The sequence below is a fragment of the Ischnura elegans genome, chromosome 10 (genome assembly GCF_921293095.1).
Source record: "Ischnura elegans chromosome 10, ioIscEleg1.1, whole genome shotgun sequence".
Classification (NCBI taxonomy): domain Eukaryota; kingdom Metazoa; phylum Arthropoda; class Insecta; order Odonata; family Coenagrionidae; genus Ischnura; species Ischnura elegans.
The window spans coordinates 40,336,988-40,350,388 of NC_060255.1; the positions used below are offsets into that span (position 1 = coordinate 40,336,988).

Below are 13,401 nucleotides of genomic sequence, written 5' to 3' on the forward strand. Positions count from 1 at the left end.
TATTGATGGTGTAATTAATAATATATGTGTTTAATGCAACTTTCCTAATGCATTTGATCCCATGGTTTTCATTGGGGTTCCATAGAGGAGCTTAAATATTTACAGGGAAGAGTGCAGGTAGTGAAAATGTCTTTCAGAGCCACACAATGAATCTTATAAAAACAAGAGGCTTCTTCTGATATTTTTTTTAAATATCAACAAAGTAAATCAAAATATAATACATAGTGATTCTTTGTCAGATCCACAAAAACTAGTGATAAAAAAGGAGTGGTTTTATCTTCCCACACAAAGTGCCGTGAATCAAAATAGATCAGAGTAGTAGGAGAGTAATAGGAGAGTTTTCTAAGGAATTATGCTCTTCTCTAAGATCCATCAACAGGCCACATATTCATTACCACTCAAAATTGTACAAAGGAACTTATATATGATAACTTTTGCTCTTTCCCAATGTATGATATTGGCGAAGTCCTCTCAGATTTTCCACCAGGCAAGTTGCTTGTAGGCCAATGTTTCGATGGCAGACGTAGCCATCGAACTGTTGGCCCGAAAGCAACTCACCCAATGGGAATCCCAAGAAGATTTCACCTAGGGAACTAATATACATCCTGCAATCGTAGAAAGAAATTAGACTACTTCACACTGTTTTACTCTCACTACCCAAGAGTTGGGAGGGTGATTATAAATTGTTAAATGAAGATTTGAAGCATCATTTAAATATGACACAAAATTTTAGTAAAGAAAACAAATTTGTCCTGGCATGATTGAATTCCAAATTTTATTCTCCTCGGCTTCATTTTTAAATCATAATGGGTGTAAAAATAAATATATCTTTACTGAAATCTGTAAAAATTCAAATGCTCAATTAAACATATTTACAGAGAAAACAGCTAAAGCAGCAAAAGACACAGGAAGTAAAAAAAGAAAAATAAATAACAATATTATAACTCTAGTTAAACAAATGTGTTGTTCATAAAATAATTATGGAGCAACTTTCTGCTCATGAGACTTTTGATGAAAAATGAATGATATCCCTGCCAGGTCCCAACAAGTTCGCATTGCTGGGTCAGGTACTGTCCGTGGTGTGTAACAATGGTGCCACTGTGATAAGTCACAAGTACAGTCTGCTTCCGGAGGTGGCGGTTTTGATTGTATGCCATTGATGCATCTTTTACACTTCAACCTAGTACAAAATAAATAAAAATCATGTCTAAGTTAAATTTCCTGAGCAATTTTGAACAAACAATAACATAAGACTAAAATTATTCTTACCATAACACTGGTAAAGAATTGATAACTTTCCTTGATAATGATAAAACCTGAAAAGGCTGAGACTTTGCCCTCTACGAAATATGCATAAAGTATACACTTTCTGGACCAGGTTTTCATTTTTCAAACTAAAAACCCTACAATATATATCGGTGTTATAAGTATTTAAAACAAGACTTCGACCCACTTGTAAGGGTACCCATCCTCTCAATGCTGATAATATATTCCCCAAGAGCAACAAGCCCCCCACCAATACAAATGCAGTATGCATTTGAAAAATCCTCCCAAAATATTTATCTATCATGTATTTAGCATCATACATTCCCCCTATGGGACCCCTACCCATTGGTCTTAGTAGGTTTTTCATTACTCAGGAAATTGGTTCCTGTGACTATACACTATTACATTTCATAGAGAACTACCTAATTATGAAACAAAAAATGAACTCAAATGGCTACAACAAAGGGTACCATATTAGGGCTGTAATCTTATCACAGGTTACTTAGGTCCCATTTAAACTCACAAAATTAGGACTTGTTCCATAAGTTCTTAAACAGAGAAGGTGACCTATATGGCCTCAATTGTGATGGCGATTGAGGAAAAGATGGTTTTCAATGGTTGTAACATCAAAATCCTCATCAGAGGCAAAAATCAGTTTACTGTGTTGGTTTGTAGTAATTGAGTAATTCTCAGCAGTGACCAACCACAGCATCTCAACAGGAGGAGTTTGTGTTCTGTGTGTATGTAAGTGGCAGGGGCAGATCCAGGATTTCTTTCTGGGGGGAGGCACAACCAAGGCCGTATCCAGGATTTTGTTCTGGGGGGGGGGGGCACAAGGATACCTCGTAATACAAAAAGAACACAATGATAATGGGACCGTATTAAAAATCTTGCATATTTTTTAAGGTTCTGGGGGGGAGAACATGCCCCCCCCTAGATCCGCCTATGCTAAGTGGGATCTCAACCCATGCAACCTTAGCATAGTCCCATCAACGATTGTAAAGATTCCTTATTAGCTGAGAGCGTGTTTGTGAAGGGTTAGTGGAAACAAACACAAAAACTGATTATTGCCTGTGATGAGAAATTAAACTTTATGGCAATTGAAGACCCTACTTTTCCTATCACAATTCAGGCCATAGAGCTCACCTTCCCAGTTCAAGAACTAATTGTACTAATTTTGTGATAAACTCAATGGTTTCAGGCTTTACTTTGTAAAAACCCATAGTAAATAATTAAAAACCTGAAGTTAGACCTGAAGATGTCCCCTATTCGACAAAACCGGTCGACTTAAATAAATTCTGTGAAAAAAGTACCATACCTTTTAAAGTATTTACTAATTTTGTTAGTTTAAGTGGAACATGAATAAATGAATAAAAAAATATTTTCACTGTCCTTGTTTAGGTTCAAGTCATGACAAGAATGAAAGGGCTGTAGAGTGCAGGGTGCATACTGTAACACATAATTCTGAGTTGTTTTGGATTGGATGTGGGTGTGACGATTGATGGGAGGAGGTCAATGAAGCGGGCAATAATGAGCAGCAGAGGTGGAGTGGATCAATTGTTGCTGACGGCACGGGATGGAGTGTATGGGAGTTGGATTGCAATAGTGGTGGCATACAGACATGCTTCTTTGCTCCCGAATTTGTTTATGAAGTGTAATAAAAATATTTGTGAACCATTAAAGAGAAAATAAAAAAATGTTACAATACTAAATGGATTGTAACATGGCTTTCATCCAACTTATGCCAAACTGTATCCAATTCATTCAAAGAGGCACAGTTGGTTAACCTAATAAAATGCTGATTGTGTAGCAGTTTTAAGTGAAAGAACATTAACTCAAAGTCTAATATGTACTTCTTTAAAAGTGGATTGGAATGTGGAAAAAATTGATATAAACAAGAAAATTGATAATAAGAATGTTTGCACCAGCAACCTATCACTCTGTCCTTTATCAAGTGCAAATACATAATTTCTATTTCTTTAATAAGTTTGAACCAGTTCCTGTGTAATGATTGTATTTCCTTGTACTTACTTTTGATGAGTATCAGATACTGATTCTTGAGCCTTTGGATCAATAGTGAAAAGATCGCGGAGATCATCCCTGGTAAAATGCCTAGCCACATCTTCTTCATTGTCAACTACTGAAGAACTGAGAGCTTTCTTGTGAGACTGGCGCTGAAGAATTTTCTCTTCAATGGTACCAGTCTGCAAAATATGTTCAGAGTTTAGTAATTTTTAGCCACATCAGATATTCAAGAACAGATAAGATATGTATTAGGGTGACATACAGATTCAAATTTGAAGAAATAGGTATTCAACCCAGGGTTTATATTTTTTATAACATATTTTTCCCAACTCACCGCTAAAAATCTGTACACAAAACATGGTTTCTTTTGTCCATCTCTCCACACTCGTGCCATTGCCTGATCATCGTTTGCAGGATTCCAATCAGGATCAAACATCACCAACCTATTAGCACCAATAAGATTCAGGCCACAGCCACCAGCTTTACTGCTTAGCATGAAACAAAAATCTGAACTTGATGGATCATTGAACCTTTCGACGACCTGGAAGAGAGATGAAAGATGTACTCACAAAAAAATGATTTAATGTCAAAAATTGAGCATCAGAGTAAAGAATGGCATAATGTCTCACATTGGAGTGGATTTCTTAAGCATGCATTAAATGATATGTATTAGAAGTTAGTTCATTTATTACAGTTAGTGCTTCCTGATTTGAAGGAAATATTTTCAGTTAACATCCTTCAATACTTGCCAGCGATTCCAGGCAAACAATTCACAAAATATCCGATCACACATGGTATTAAGTTCAATTATTTTTTCAGAGTACATACTAATTGCTTTTTCTTACCTTACCACGCTTCTTAATGGTCATCCCTCCATCCAACCTTACAAATTGATAATTTCTCAGAGCACAAAGACGCTCAAATACAGCTAAGGTTTGAGTATAATTTGACACAAGAACAACTTTATCTGAAGTAGTCGACTTGATGACAGCCAGTAAGCAATCCAACAGCCGTAATTTTCCAGACAACTCTGGAAGAAGACTTCTCCTATCATAAGAATGAAAATGAATAAGTTAGAGTTGCAAACAAATAACTTAAAGTACATTAAAAATTTAAAAGGTACGTAATGTAATTATGCAAAATAGTGAACCCAATAGTAATACCCAAAAAAGTGAAAGCAATATGCCTTTAAACAATCAATTAAGGGTACAATAAAATTGACCATCTTTTAACTTATTTTTGTCACAAAGCTTATAACACAAATGGTTGAGCACTATTTCTGATTCCCATTTAATGCAATTGGTTAATGATGAATAAAACGGTTCACGAAGAAAAGTTTAGCCCACAAAGTCCTAGTCAATACCAGACAATAGTCATTAACTGTGACTTGATTAATCGGGAAGAAAAATTAAAAGCATGAAAATGTCCCTGGTTTTGTTTCAAAAAAGAAAAATTCCACCATATCTACCCCGAGATATCTTTTCCATATTACATATCCCTCTCATAAACATATAGCTTACCCTGGGTTGTAATTGCTGGGCATGTGCTTATAAGCATTTTCAAATCCTTCACTACGCTCTGCTATCTTTTCATGGACTAAGTCTGGATGAGCACATAGCTTTTTAAGGAGTGTAATGGAAGAAAGAGCAGAGAGACTTGTACCCTTTCCACGGCCGCCTAAAATAAACCAGAACATTATGTGCATTAAAAAAACTGAGGCCACCCAACCAAAATGAGGGTGGTGAAAATTTCATGCCAAACAGAAATGATTTATTTTTATTTATTTCTTTATGGAATAAGCCGTTAACCATATTCTTACATCTCTTACATAAAACTTTACAGAAGATATACAATAGAAAATAACAAACACACATACAATAAACCCATTTATTTAAAATCTTAACAGGATTGCGCATTGATGTATAATACATGTAGGTAGATAAAATAATGTAAAATCTAAGATATAAACATGCTCTTGAAGTAAAGATGAGCTCATACTAGCCAAAAGTAACTTTCAAATTTAGAAAGACACATACAGAAATCAATACTTGGACCTAGTTTATTAAAATTCCTCATCATTCTGGATAGCAGGGAGTTAACTAGGCATAATTTGTTCTATGGTGAATAGCAACAAATGGGTGAGGATTTCTAGAACTATGCAGGGGTGCATAAAAATTTACTAATGACAGGAGAAAGGAACAACCTATATAAGAAATAAGAAATTTGTAGAGGAATAGGGCAGAGGGCTGCTCAGGTATGCAATACATGATAACTCACCTTCTTGTTCAGAATCTGCAGCCAGCACAGTTTTGCGAACAGCGTCCGATGAAAGGAAGTCATTATACAAATTTTGCTGAAGAGGAGAAAGCTTCACACAGACCACAAGCTCAGTCTTAGTGGGCAAGTAACGAGAGAGAAGGGCTGCAGTACGGCGAATTAGGCAAGTGCCCACTAACGAAGACAATTCAGCTAACCTCTCCTTCCCAACTGCTCTTTGTGAATCAGTTGCCAAAGCATCTTGTGCCCTTAAAATTGGGTTTTCAAACCGTTTGCGGAATTCCTGCAAGAAAATAACCAAATATTGCGTGGCACACTAAATGCAAATTTTTAAATAAATAAAATTTTCCTTCACAATTACGTATATTTCCCATCGAAAACATTAGGGTTGCTTATAAAATCGTATCTGGCTCGATTTTGTGGAAGTTCTTTATATCCATGATAAAAAGAAGAACACAATGGTAATTTCCACACTTTTAATGTCACAACTCAGCAACCGACCATGGTTTCAACACGTAAGGATGAACAAAGAACCAAGAACCTTGAAAATGACACTTACGTGTTGAAACCATGGTCGGTTGCTGAGTTGTGACATTAAAAGTGTGGAAATTACCATTGTGTTCTTCTTTTTATCATGGATTAGGGTTGCTACTTAGGATAACTTGAATAAAAGAGCAGGAGAGATTTGCAGATATGCAAAACTATGAAGACAAAGGCCAGTATGGTAGGTAATGTTTTCCACATTTTTAAATAATTTCCACTTCAAATCTTCGGGTAGGATGTCCAAAATAGACCAAGATATTTGTTCTAAAAGTTGTTTAGTGGTGAGCAAGGTGGTAGCCTAGTTTTTATGACTATCCTATAGATGTTTAATTCTAAAAATGCTACATGCAGATGTTACCAATAAGAATGGCAATACACTACCTGAGCAGTTCCAAGCATGCCTTCATTTACAAATTGCACTAAACTGAAGTATTCGAGGAGATCATTCTGGATTGGAGTCCCTGACAGCAGAATTCTCTTCTTCCATTTCAAACCCATGAGAGCCTGGTAAGTCTGATTCTCACAATTTTTCAAGCGATGCCCCTATGAAAAAAAAATTAACAACTTTAAGAGAGATGGCAAAGGACAAACAAAAGTGTGTATTCTTCCACCACCATTGCCATAACTTAATGGAGAAATTAAAACTTTCCCAGAAAAAAGGGTGGATATAAAAGTGTACGTAATTACTCAAGGTTATACTATCGTGTATTGATGGACTCATAGAGAGATAAAAAAGCATCCATGAAGAACAAAGTCTTCTAACATAATAATAATATCCTACATTGCAAACTCATTAAACAAACGATCAATTAACATTAAGACATGGATAAAAACTGACTCAGAGGTGGAGATAAAGGTTCAGATTTTAGTCCAAATCATTTCTTGGGATAACTGCAGTGACCAACTGAAAGATATTACAGTAGGGGATCAATAATCCAGCGGGATTGTTACTGCATACAATAAGGATTTCAAATTTTTTCAAAGAATTGAAAATATGCTGTTGCCTAAAACACAAAAGAAACTTCATGAAAACAGTAATTCACCAAAGTAAAGTGCATTGATAATCTCAGACGATGTAAAACTCCTGACTACTCGTATAGCATCTAGGTCCCTTTGAAGTCACGTGGAGTGGCATCGCATAGGTGCCAATCTGGCCTTTTTCAAATGAGGATAAAACTGACCATTAACATTCGTCTAAACTGGGATTTCTAAAACCAAATAATTTGTATATTTGTATAAATACACTAATGGAGGGTAACAAATCGCAGTCAATGCGTTTCGTTTTCTTTGATGAAGGAAACTATCCTATTCCGACATCTATTCTTTTCCTCCTCTCTTTTCTTCATGTCTAAAGGCCTGGTTACAAGGTACATTAACATGTACAAGTTAATGTACGTTTGCGTGAATGATTTTGGTGGACCTGAACGGAACATGCACGAATTCATGAACCAAATTAGAACAGGTTCTATTTTCCGTTCATGCATTCGCACAAGTTGGGTGGTTACACGGTACATTTTCGTGTCCATTCACGCGTACATACATTCAGACATTAAACCATACGTGTTAATGTATCGCGTAACCAGGCCTTAACACCTCAACTCTCCTGCACTTGGGCAGGCAAGCTGCACTTATACCATGTGTTATATTTCAAGGGTTTGCATTTTTAAGTTGTCTTTTGTTTCTCTCCTGCCTCCCGGAGGTAATGCAAGTTGTGAACTGATACATAATAAAGATGGCTGCACCGTCAATGAAACTTGGTTCTCTCTTGAGTTTTTACTTGAAGTAAAGGTGACTTCACGAGAAAACATCCGAAAATAAGGAGGAAACAATAACAAAGTACCAAGATGTTACACCATGAAAAGAATATCACCTGATTTATTTCAATTCCTCTCATCAAAATTCGACCAAAGAATAAATTCAGTGATGGCGATCAGAAAGAAAATCATTTTCCTGCAGACTAATTGTGGTAGCACAAGCTTTGACAAGATAATTCGTCCCCCAAGGTACAAATACATAACTATATACTTATTTTTTCCTGAATGTGAATCTCATAATGAATGCCCAAATTTTTAATGTCCAAATTACTGAAATTCTACAGTAGCTTCATACCCAGTGGACTACATTTAGGTACTCAAAACCCAATATCATGCAAATCGAGACATGCCTCTTCAGGATATTTATCCATTAATATATTTTTTTTTTTTTTTCTAGCTCAACTTGATAATAAGACTAATGCCAATGACAGGGCTACAAACCTCATCACATATGACCAGGCCTTCGACAGCTCCTCCAACCCCACCAACCTTTTCCCCCTTGCCTCCTTGGCAAAGTATGTTGGCATATATTCGGAATGTCTCATAAGAAAGTATCAAAATTGGTTGAGCAATCCTTCTTCCATTGTAAGATGGGGCCACAAATTCTTTCAAACGGCGCTCAACCTCTGCCTTTGCACTGCTACCAGTTTCCCTTTTCACACTGTTCAAAGGTGTTCCATCGAGAGCCAAAGCTGACACTCGGCCTCCAAGCCACTTTGCAAATTCATTCTGCCAATTCTGCAATAAAATCATGACAATACCTTTGTTGAAAGCTTGTAAAAAATCACCAGCATTATATTTAATTTATTTAATCAAGAAATTAACTAACCTAATAAATATAATAGATTCAAAAATAAGTGTTGTTAAATTGCACACACAGTTCATTGAAAAAACTACCTTTTCGGTTTGGTTTTGACCCTTTCCAGTCATTATCAACAGGTAGCAGATAACCACCCATTTGAATATCAACGCAATATAACTTAAGACCAACTTGAAGATGAGAATACCAAAGAGTTATACAAAGCTGAATACATCAGACTACAAAATTGTGATACACATAATTTTATTTACCATCACGATTTACAAACCCAATAACATATATCCTCAAATATTCCACTTGATTCATTAACTCCACAATATTTTTTATGAACAAGTACAAAATAAGTTTCTACCTGTAATGACCTACATGAAATTATATCAAAGAGTGCTAATTGGCTTCTGAAAGACCAGCATTGAAATGCAAATTGGGGATCATGTGATGAATCTGATTGGTGGGCGAAAACAACAGCATTTGTTTTTATATGTTGTTCATTTAAAATGGAAATTTTGTTTCACTTCAGTCAATATTTACAAAAAATTTAAAAATATCAGGATTTTGTAACATCTATCTATGAGTATTTAAATTATAGTTTTCATTCCCTATTGCATTTCAGAAGTGGGGGAATCAATTAATGTCTCTGCTTTTGTTTACTTTGAGGTCATTATGCACCATCTTATTTATATTTCCTCTGATGTACCCCACCCTGACTACTAGTAAATATAAAATGCTTACCTTCACCAAGCTACTTGGTGCCACAATGACCACTCTATCAACTGTTGGCTTAGCTTCAGGCCCTTGGCGAAGCAGCGTCCAAGACAAGGTAACACATTGAAGAGTCTTCCCCAAGCCCATTTCATCTGCCATAATACAGCCAAATCCATCCTTGACACATTTACCTGTGACACAGTCATACATAAACTTAACTCCCTGGGAAAAGAGAAATTACAAGTGATAGAAGCCAAATGAAAACAATTATTACAATAATTACCGACAAAATTAAACTATAATCAAAATTATTATACATCATTAAATCAAGATCCTGAACCTCTAATCATATTGTCTGAATTGCTTTCCGCATAAATATGAAGCATACTCACACTAAGCTTTAGAATGTACTTTTTAATAAATACTTTATCATTCCGATAAAAACATAAACAAAGATTGTTCTAGAAAATACTCACTTCTCTCTGATGTGGCCGAAGTATTTTGGATAATATTGGATCCACCACAACGTGAACCAATTGCTTCTCCCTGTAAGAAAAAAAAATAGTCACTGATAATGCATGGAAAACCACCAGATTAAATATCGATGAAGAATTCCTTAGGGCCAACTTGAAGATGAGAATACTTTAGTTACGAAATGCTAAATACATGAAACTACTGAATTGTACAACATATAATTTTGTTTACAATTCTGACATCAGAGTCAATTTCACCATATTCAACTTTGGATTTTACATTTGTTTTCACCCTGACATATAATAACCAAGGATATCTTATCGGTGATAAAATATGGCAACCCATTTAATCCTAATGCTGTCATTCAAGAAATTCAGCAATTGCTATAGATCCAATAGAATCATGATTGAGACATTCATTGAAGTAGAAAAAACCTATAGTAAAGGAAAGAGTTTTACTTTTATCTTTCTTTATTTTGCATTCTTTCATTTACCTAGCATTGAACAGCATTTTATTAGGATGTACAAGCATTTTTAGTTGGTAAAGGTTATAGCAGGACAATTAACATATGTATTTGGTCACTATCTCAATGGTTAGTCATACTTTTGGCTGTGCTCCAAATTACAATTTTTCTTGATATATTAAGTTATTGGTAATTATTCTATCAAAATTTCTAAAATCTCTGGCATTCATTTTTTAATTCTTCACCAACATCTTATTGAATATAGACAAAACTCCTCAGACACAATCGTTGAAAAGTGTATCGATTGGCTATGATCATACGAAACTGACAATCGGCATCCGAATGGTTTAAAGTCTTTAAGGACCTTCTAAGAGCATTTTTTCCTTCGCTACAGTTGCCTTTATTAAGACAAGCAGGAACCATTATAGGAAATGGTGGTTATCAATTGCTTTAACTGGACGAAACAGTAATGCAGGATCATTAAGAATAACAGTAAGGCTAAACCTTGCATTGAGACCCAAGGAATAAAAAAAGAAAGTGTGTAAAATACTCCTATCTAAGTTTTGGGTTAGGTATATGAAAATTCGTATGCAGTAGACCACGGCTGTGAAAATAGAAAGCATCGATCTTGGTTGGAATACTAAGTAAACTAAATAAGCTGACACTTCTAAGCCTGTATTACAGGGGAAATTAATCATGCATATTTGCAACAGCATTTTCGAAGATGAGATAAGATGGAAATTGTACTTACTGGTCAACTTTCAGCTTTTCATGAGCACTCAACTCTGGAGGCTCATAAAGGACAAGGGCATCAGCTTCATATGGATCATGTAATGGTCGCCGAGCACCACTTCTTCTCACACCGAGGGCACGAGGGGAACCAAGAGATCCATTATAATTCGGGATGGGAACTTTGAAAGGCTTTGAAAGGATCTTACGAATGAACTCCTCCTGAGAAGGGAGAATCTTATTACGTGACAAAGTCCGAAATCCTAAAACTAATCACATAATACTTCACAACTCTTGCATAACTTCATGACAACTGACTTGAAAAGTATATAAAATTTAAACGAAAGAATAAGAGAGAATGGAGAATCAATATTCAGCTTTCTATTCTAAAAACAATGGTAATGGAATATTTTAATAAGAACTTGGCAAAAATTAAATAAAATGCAGACAGTGCCTCAACACTGCGTGCATAGCAAACTTGTTTCATTCAATAGACTAATCTTAGTTTCTAGGAAAATAACCTCCAGCTTACATGAGCAGATAATTTCTCCACCGAAAATGTTGGGGACTTAACATTCTGCAGCTGAGAAAGGGAAAGAATACCTTTCCCTCCGTCTACTGCCTGATCATCGTTTTTCTTTCTTCTTTTACTGCCAAGTACTTCACCATTAACGAACTGCTGCTTCTGCTTGATAACCTGGCTCGGTGCCAAACTGCGACGCTATAATACAGTAACTTTTCCATCAGTCATAAATCCTACTGAAACAATTCGTTAATAGGAATCCCACTCACCATTTCATAATAATTTCAGCGACAGACTCATTGAAGAAAGTTTAATGTATTTGAATGGAAGTCGACCAAAGGGCGCAACACAGGGAAAACTTCGCTACGGTAAAACTGAGCTATCTAAAGATAAATTTAATTTTTCACATTTGCCAAGGTTTATCATACTTCCTATGCTAAGACCATTACGCATAACCCATCAAAATAATGCTATTTCATAGCTAACAAACAATAATATCGTAAATAAACACACAACACAGCTTGATACAGGTCAAGAAAGATCACGCGCCAAATTTATTTGTTAGCGCCGGTGGTGAAACAAAAGAAATACTAATTACCGAAAGCAGTTGAGTCAAAGCGGGCATTTGAAAATACGACTGAGCAATCAAAATATACTACACGGAGGCTTCCGCAGTGATTAAATTAATAACTTTTTCGAGTTAATAGCGCGTTGGCTCATTTTCGTGGACAATCCGGAAAATTAGTCAACGCGGCATCAACCCGAAAAACAATTATCAACCGAATGATATATTTGAATTATTCGGTATATTCCGCATTTACAAAGTTTTTTTTTGTGATAAGCTTTTTCATCGTGACTTTCCTGTTTTCAAAAGGCTTAATAGTAGGTAGTAGTTTTTAAAAATCGCGTTTCATAATTTCATATTGCATGTCATGTTTTTTGTATCTGAATAATTTTACTGTATTCTAATGGATGCGAAAACTATTAAAATCATATACATCGTGTTGTTTTCATTTAGTATCCATTGTTTTTCTGTGGAAATATTGATTTTTAATATTCTTGACTTGGGAAAATGTTAATTAATATGTAATGCGAATCGAGCAGATTTTTGCAACAACAATGAAATCCTCGTTACGAACTTCTTTTTTGCAATATTGCCACCCAATCCACTACACATTATATTTTTATTCAATATATGACGCATTCTCCACTGCTATTCTGATGAAAACACTATTCTTCCTGCCAGTAGGCAATATTGTAAAAATTAATGGTAATGGTAGGGATGAGTCTATAGTTATAAGCCAAGCCTCGCAAAAATGTTTGTACTAGCTGTAACATATAATAGCTCTTTCCTTTTTAAAATTTCTCTCAATTACTGTCCTAAAAAAGAGCACCCATATCTGATGCGACGGCCTAATCGATTAATATTTCTTTCGTTTAACTTTTCAAATCGTGGCTACTTTTCTCTTTAAGGTTCCCTAAATTACTTAACCTATCCTCCCATCTAATGCCACCCTCCTCCATATCCACATTTCTAAGGAATCTACCATTTTTCACTTCTTTCCACGACATCGCTAAGTCTCCGTTGGATTCATCATACTCCAAACTAACATTTTGCTAATCTTTTCTTAATCTCTGTTTCAGGGCCAACAAAATACATAATTTCATTTTATTTTAAAATCCTTCCTATGCCACACATGGCTATTCTTTACTTGACTTCTTAACTACAAGACATTTTTTAGTGCCACTACACTTTACCATT

General features: G+C 35.4%; 1 protein-coding gene across 1 annotated transcript; it reads right to left on the reverse strand.

Annotated features, from left to right (window-relative positions):
- Positions 1-750: 750 nt before the first annotated feature.
- On the reverse strand, positions 751-12,375 carry LOC124166872 (DNA repair and recombination protein RAD54-like). Its single transcript, XM_046544584.1, has 13 exons — positions 11,909-12,375; positions 11,649-11,837; positions 11,139-11,338; positions 9,927-9,996; positions 9,478-9,672; positions 8,367-8,663; positions 6,493-6,654; positions 5,569-5,851; positions 4,812-4,968; positions 4,137-4,338; positions 3,626-3,832; positions 3,298-3,470; positions 751-1,180 (listed from the first exon to the last, which is right to left on the reverse strand). Exons 1-13 carry the CDS (start codon positions 11,909-11,911, stop codon positions 979-981), a joined length of 2,340 nt encoding a protein of 779 aa, XP_046400540.1. The 5' UTR covers positions 11,912-12,375; the 3' UTR covers positions 751-978.
- Positions 12,376-13,401: the final 1,026 nt, after the last annotated feature.

What these genes read in the sequence shown, in the direction of transcription:
- LOC124166872 (XM_046544584.1), bottom strand. An exon ending in TTCGGCCACATCAGAGAGAA is followed by an intron (nt 9,673 to 9,926) that starts GTGAGTATTTTC and finishes CTCTTTTCCCAG; the next exon opens with GGAGTTAAGTTTATGTATGA. An exon ending in TGCAGATTCTGAACAAGAAG is followed by an intron (nt 4,969 to 5,568) that starts GTGAGTTATCAT and finishes GGTTTATTTTAG; the next exon opens with GCGGCCGTGGAAAGGGTACA.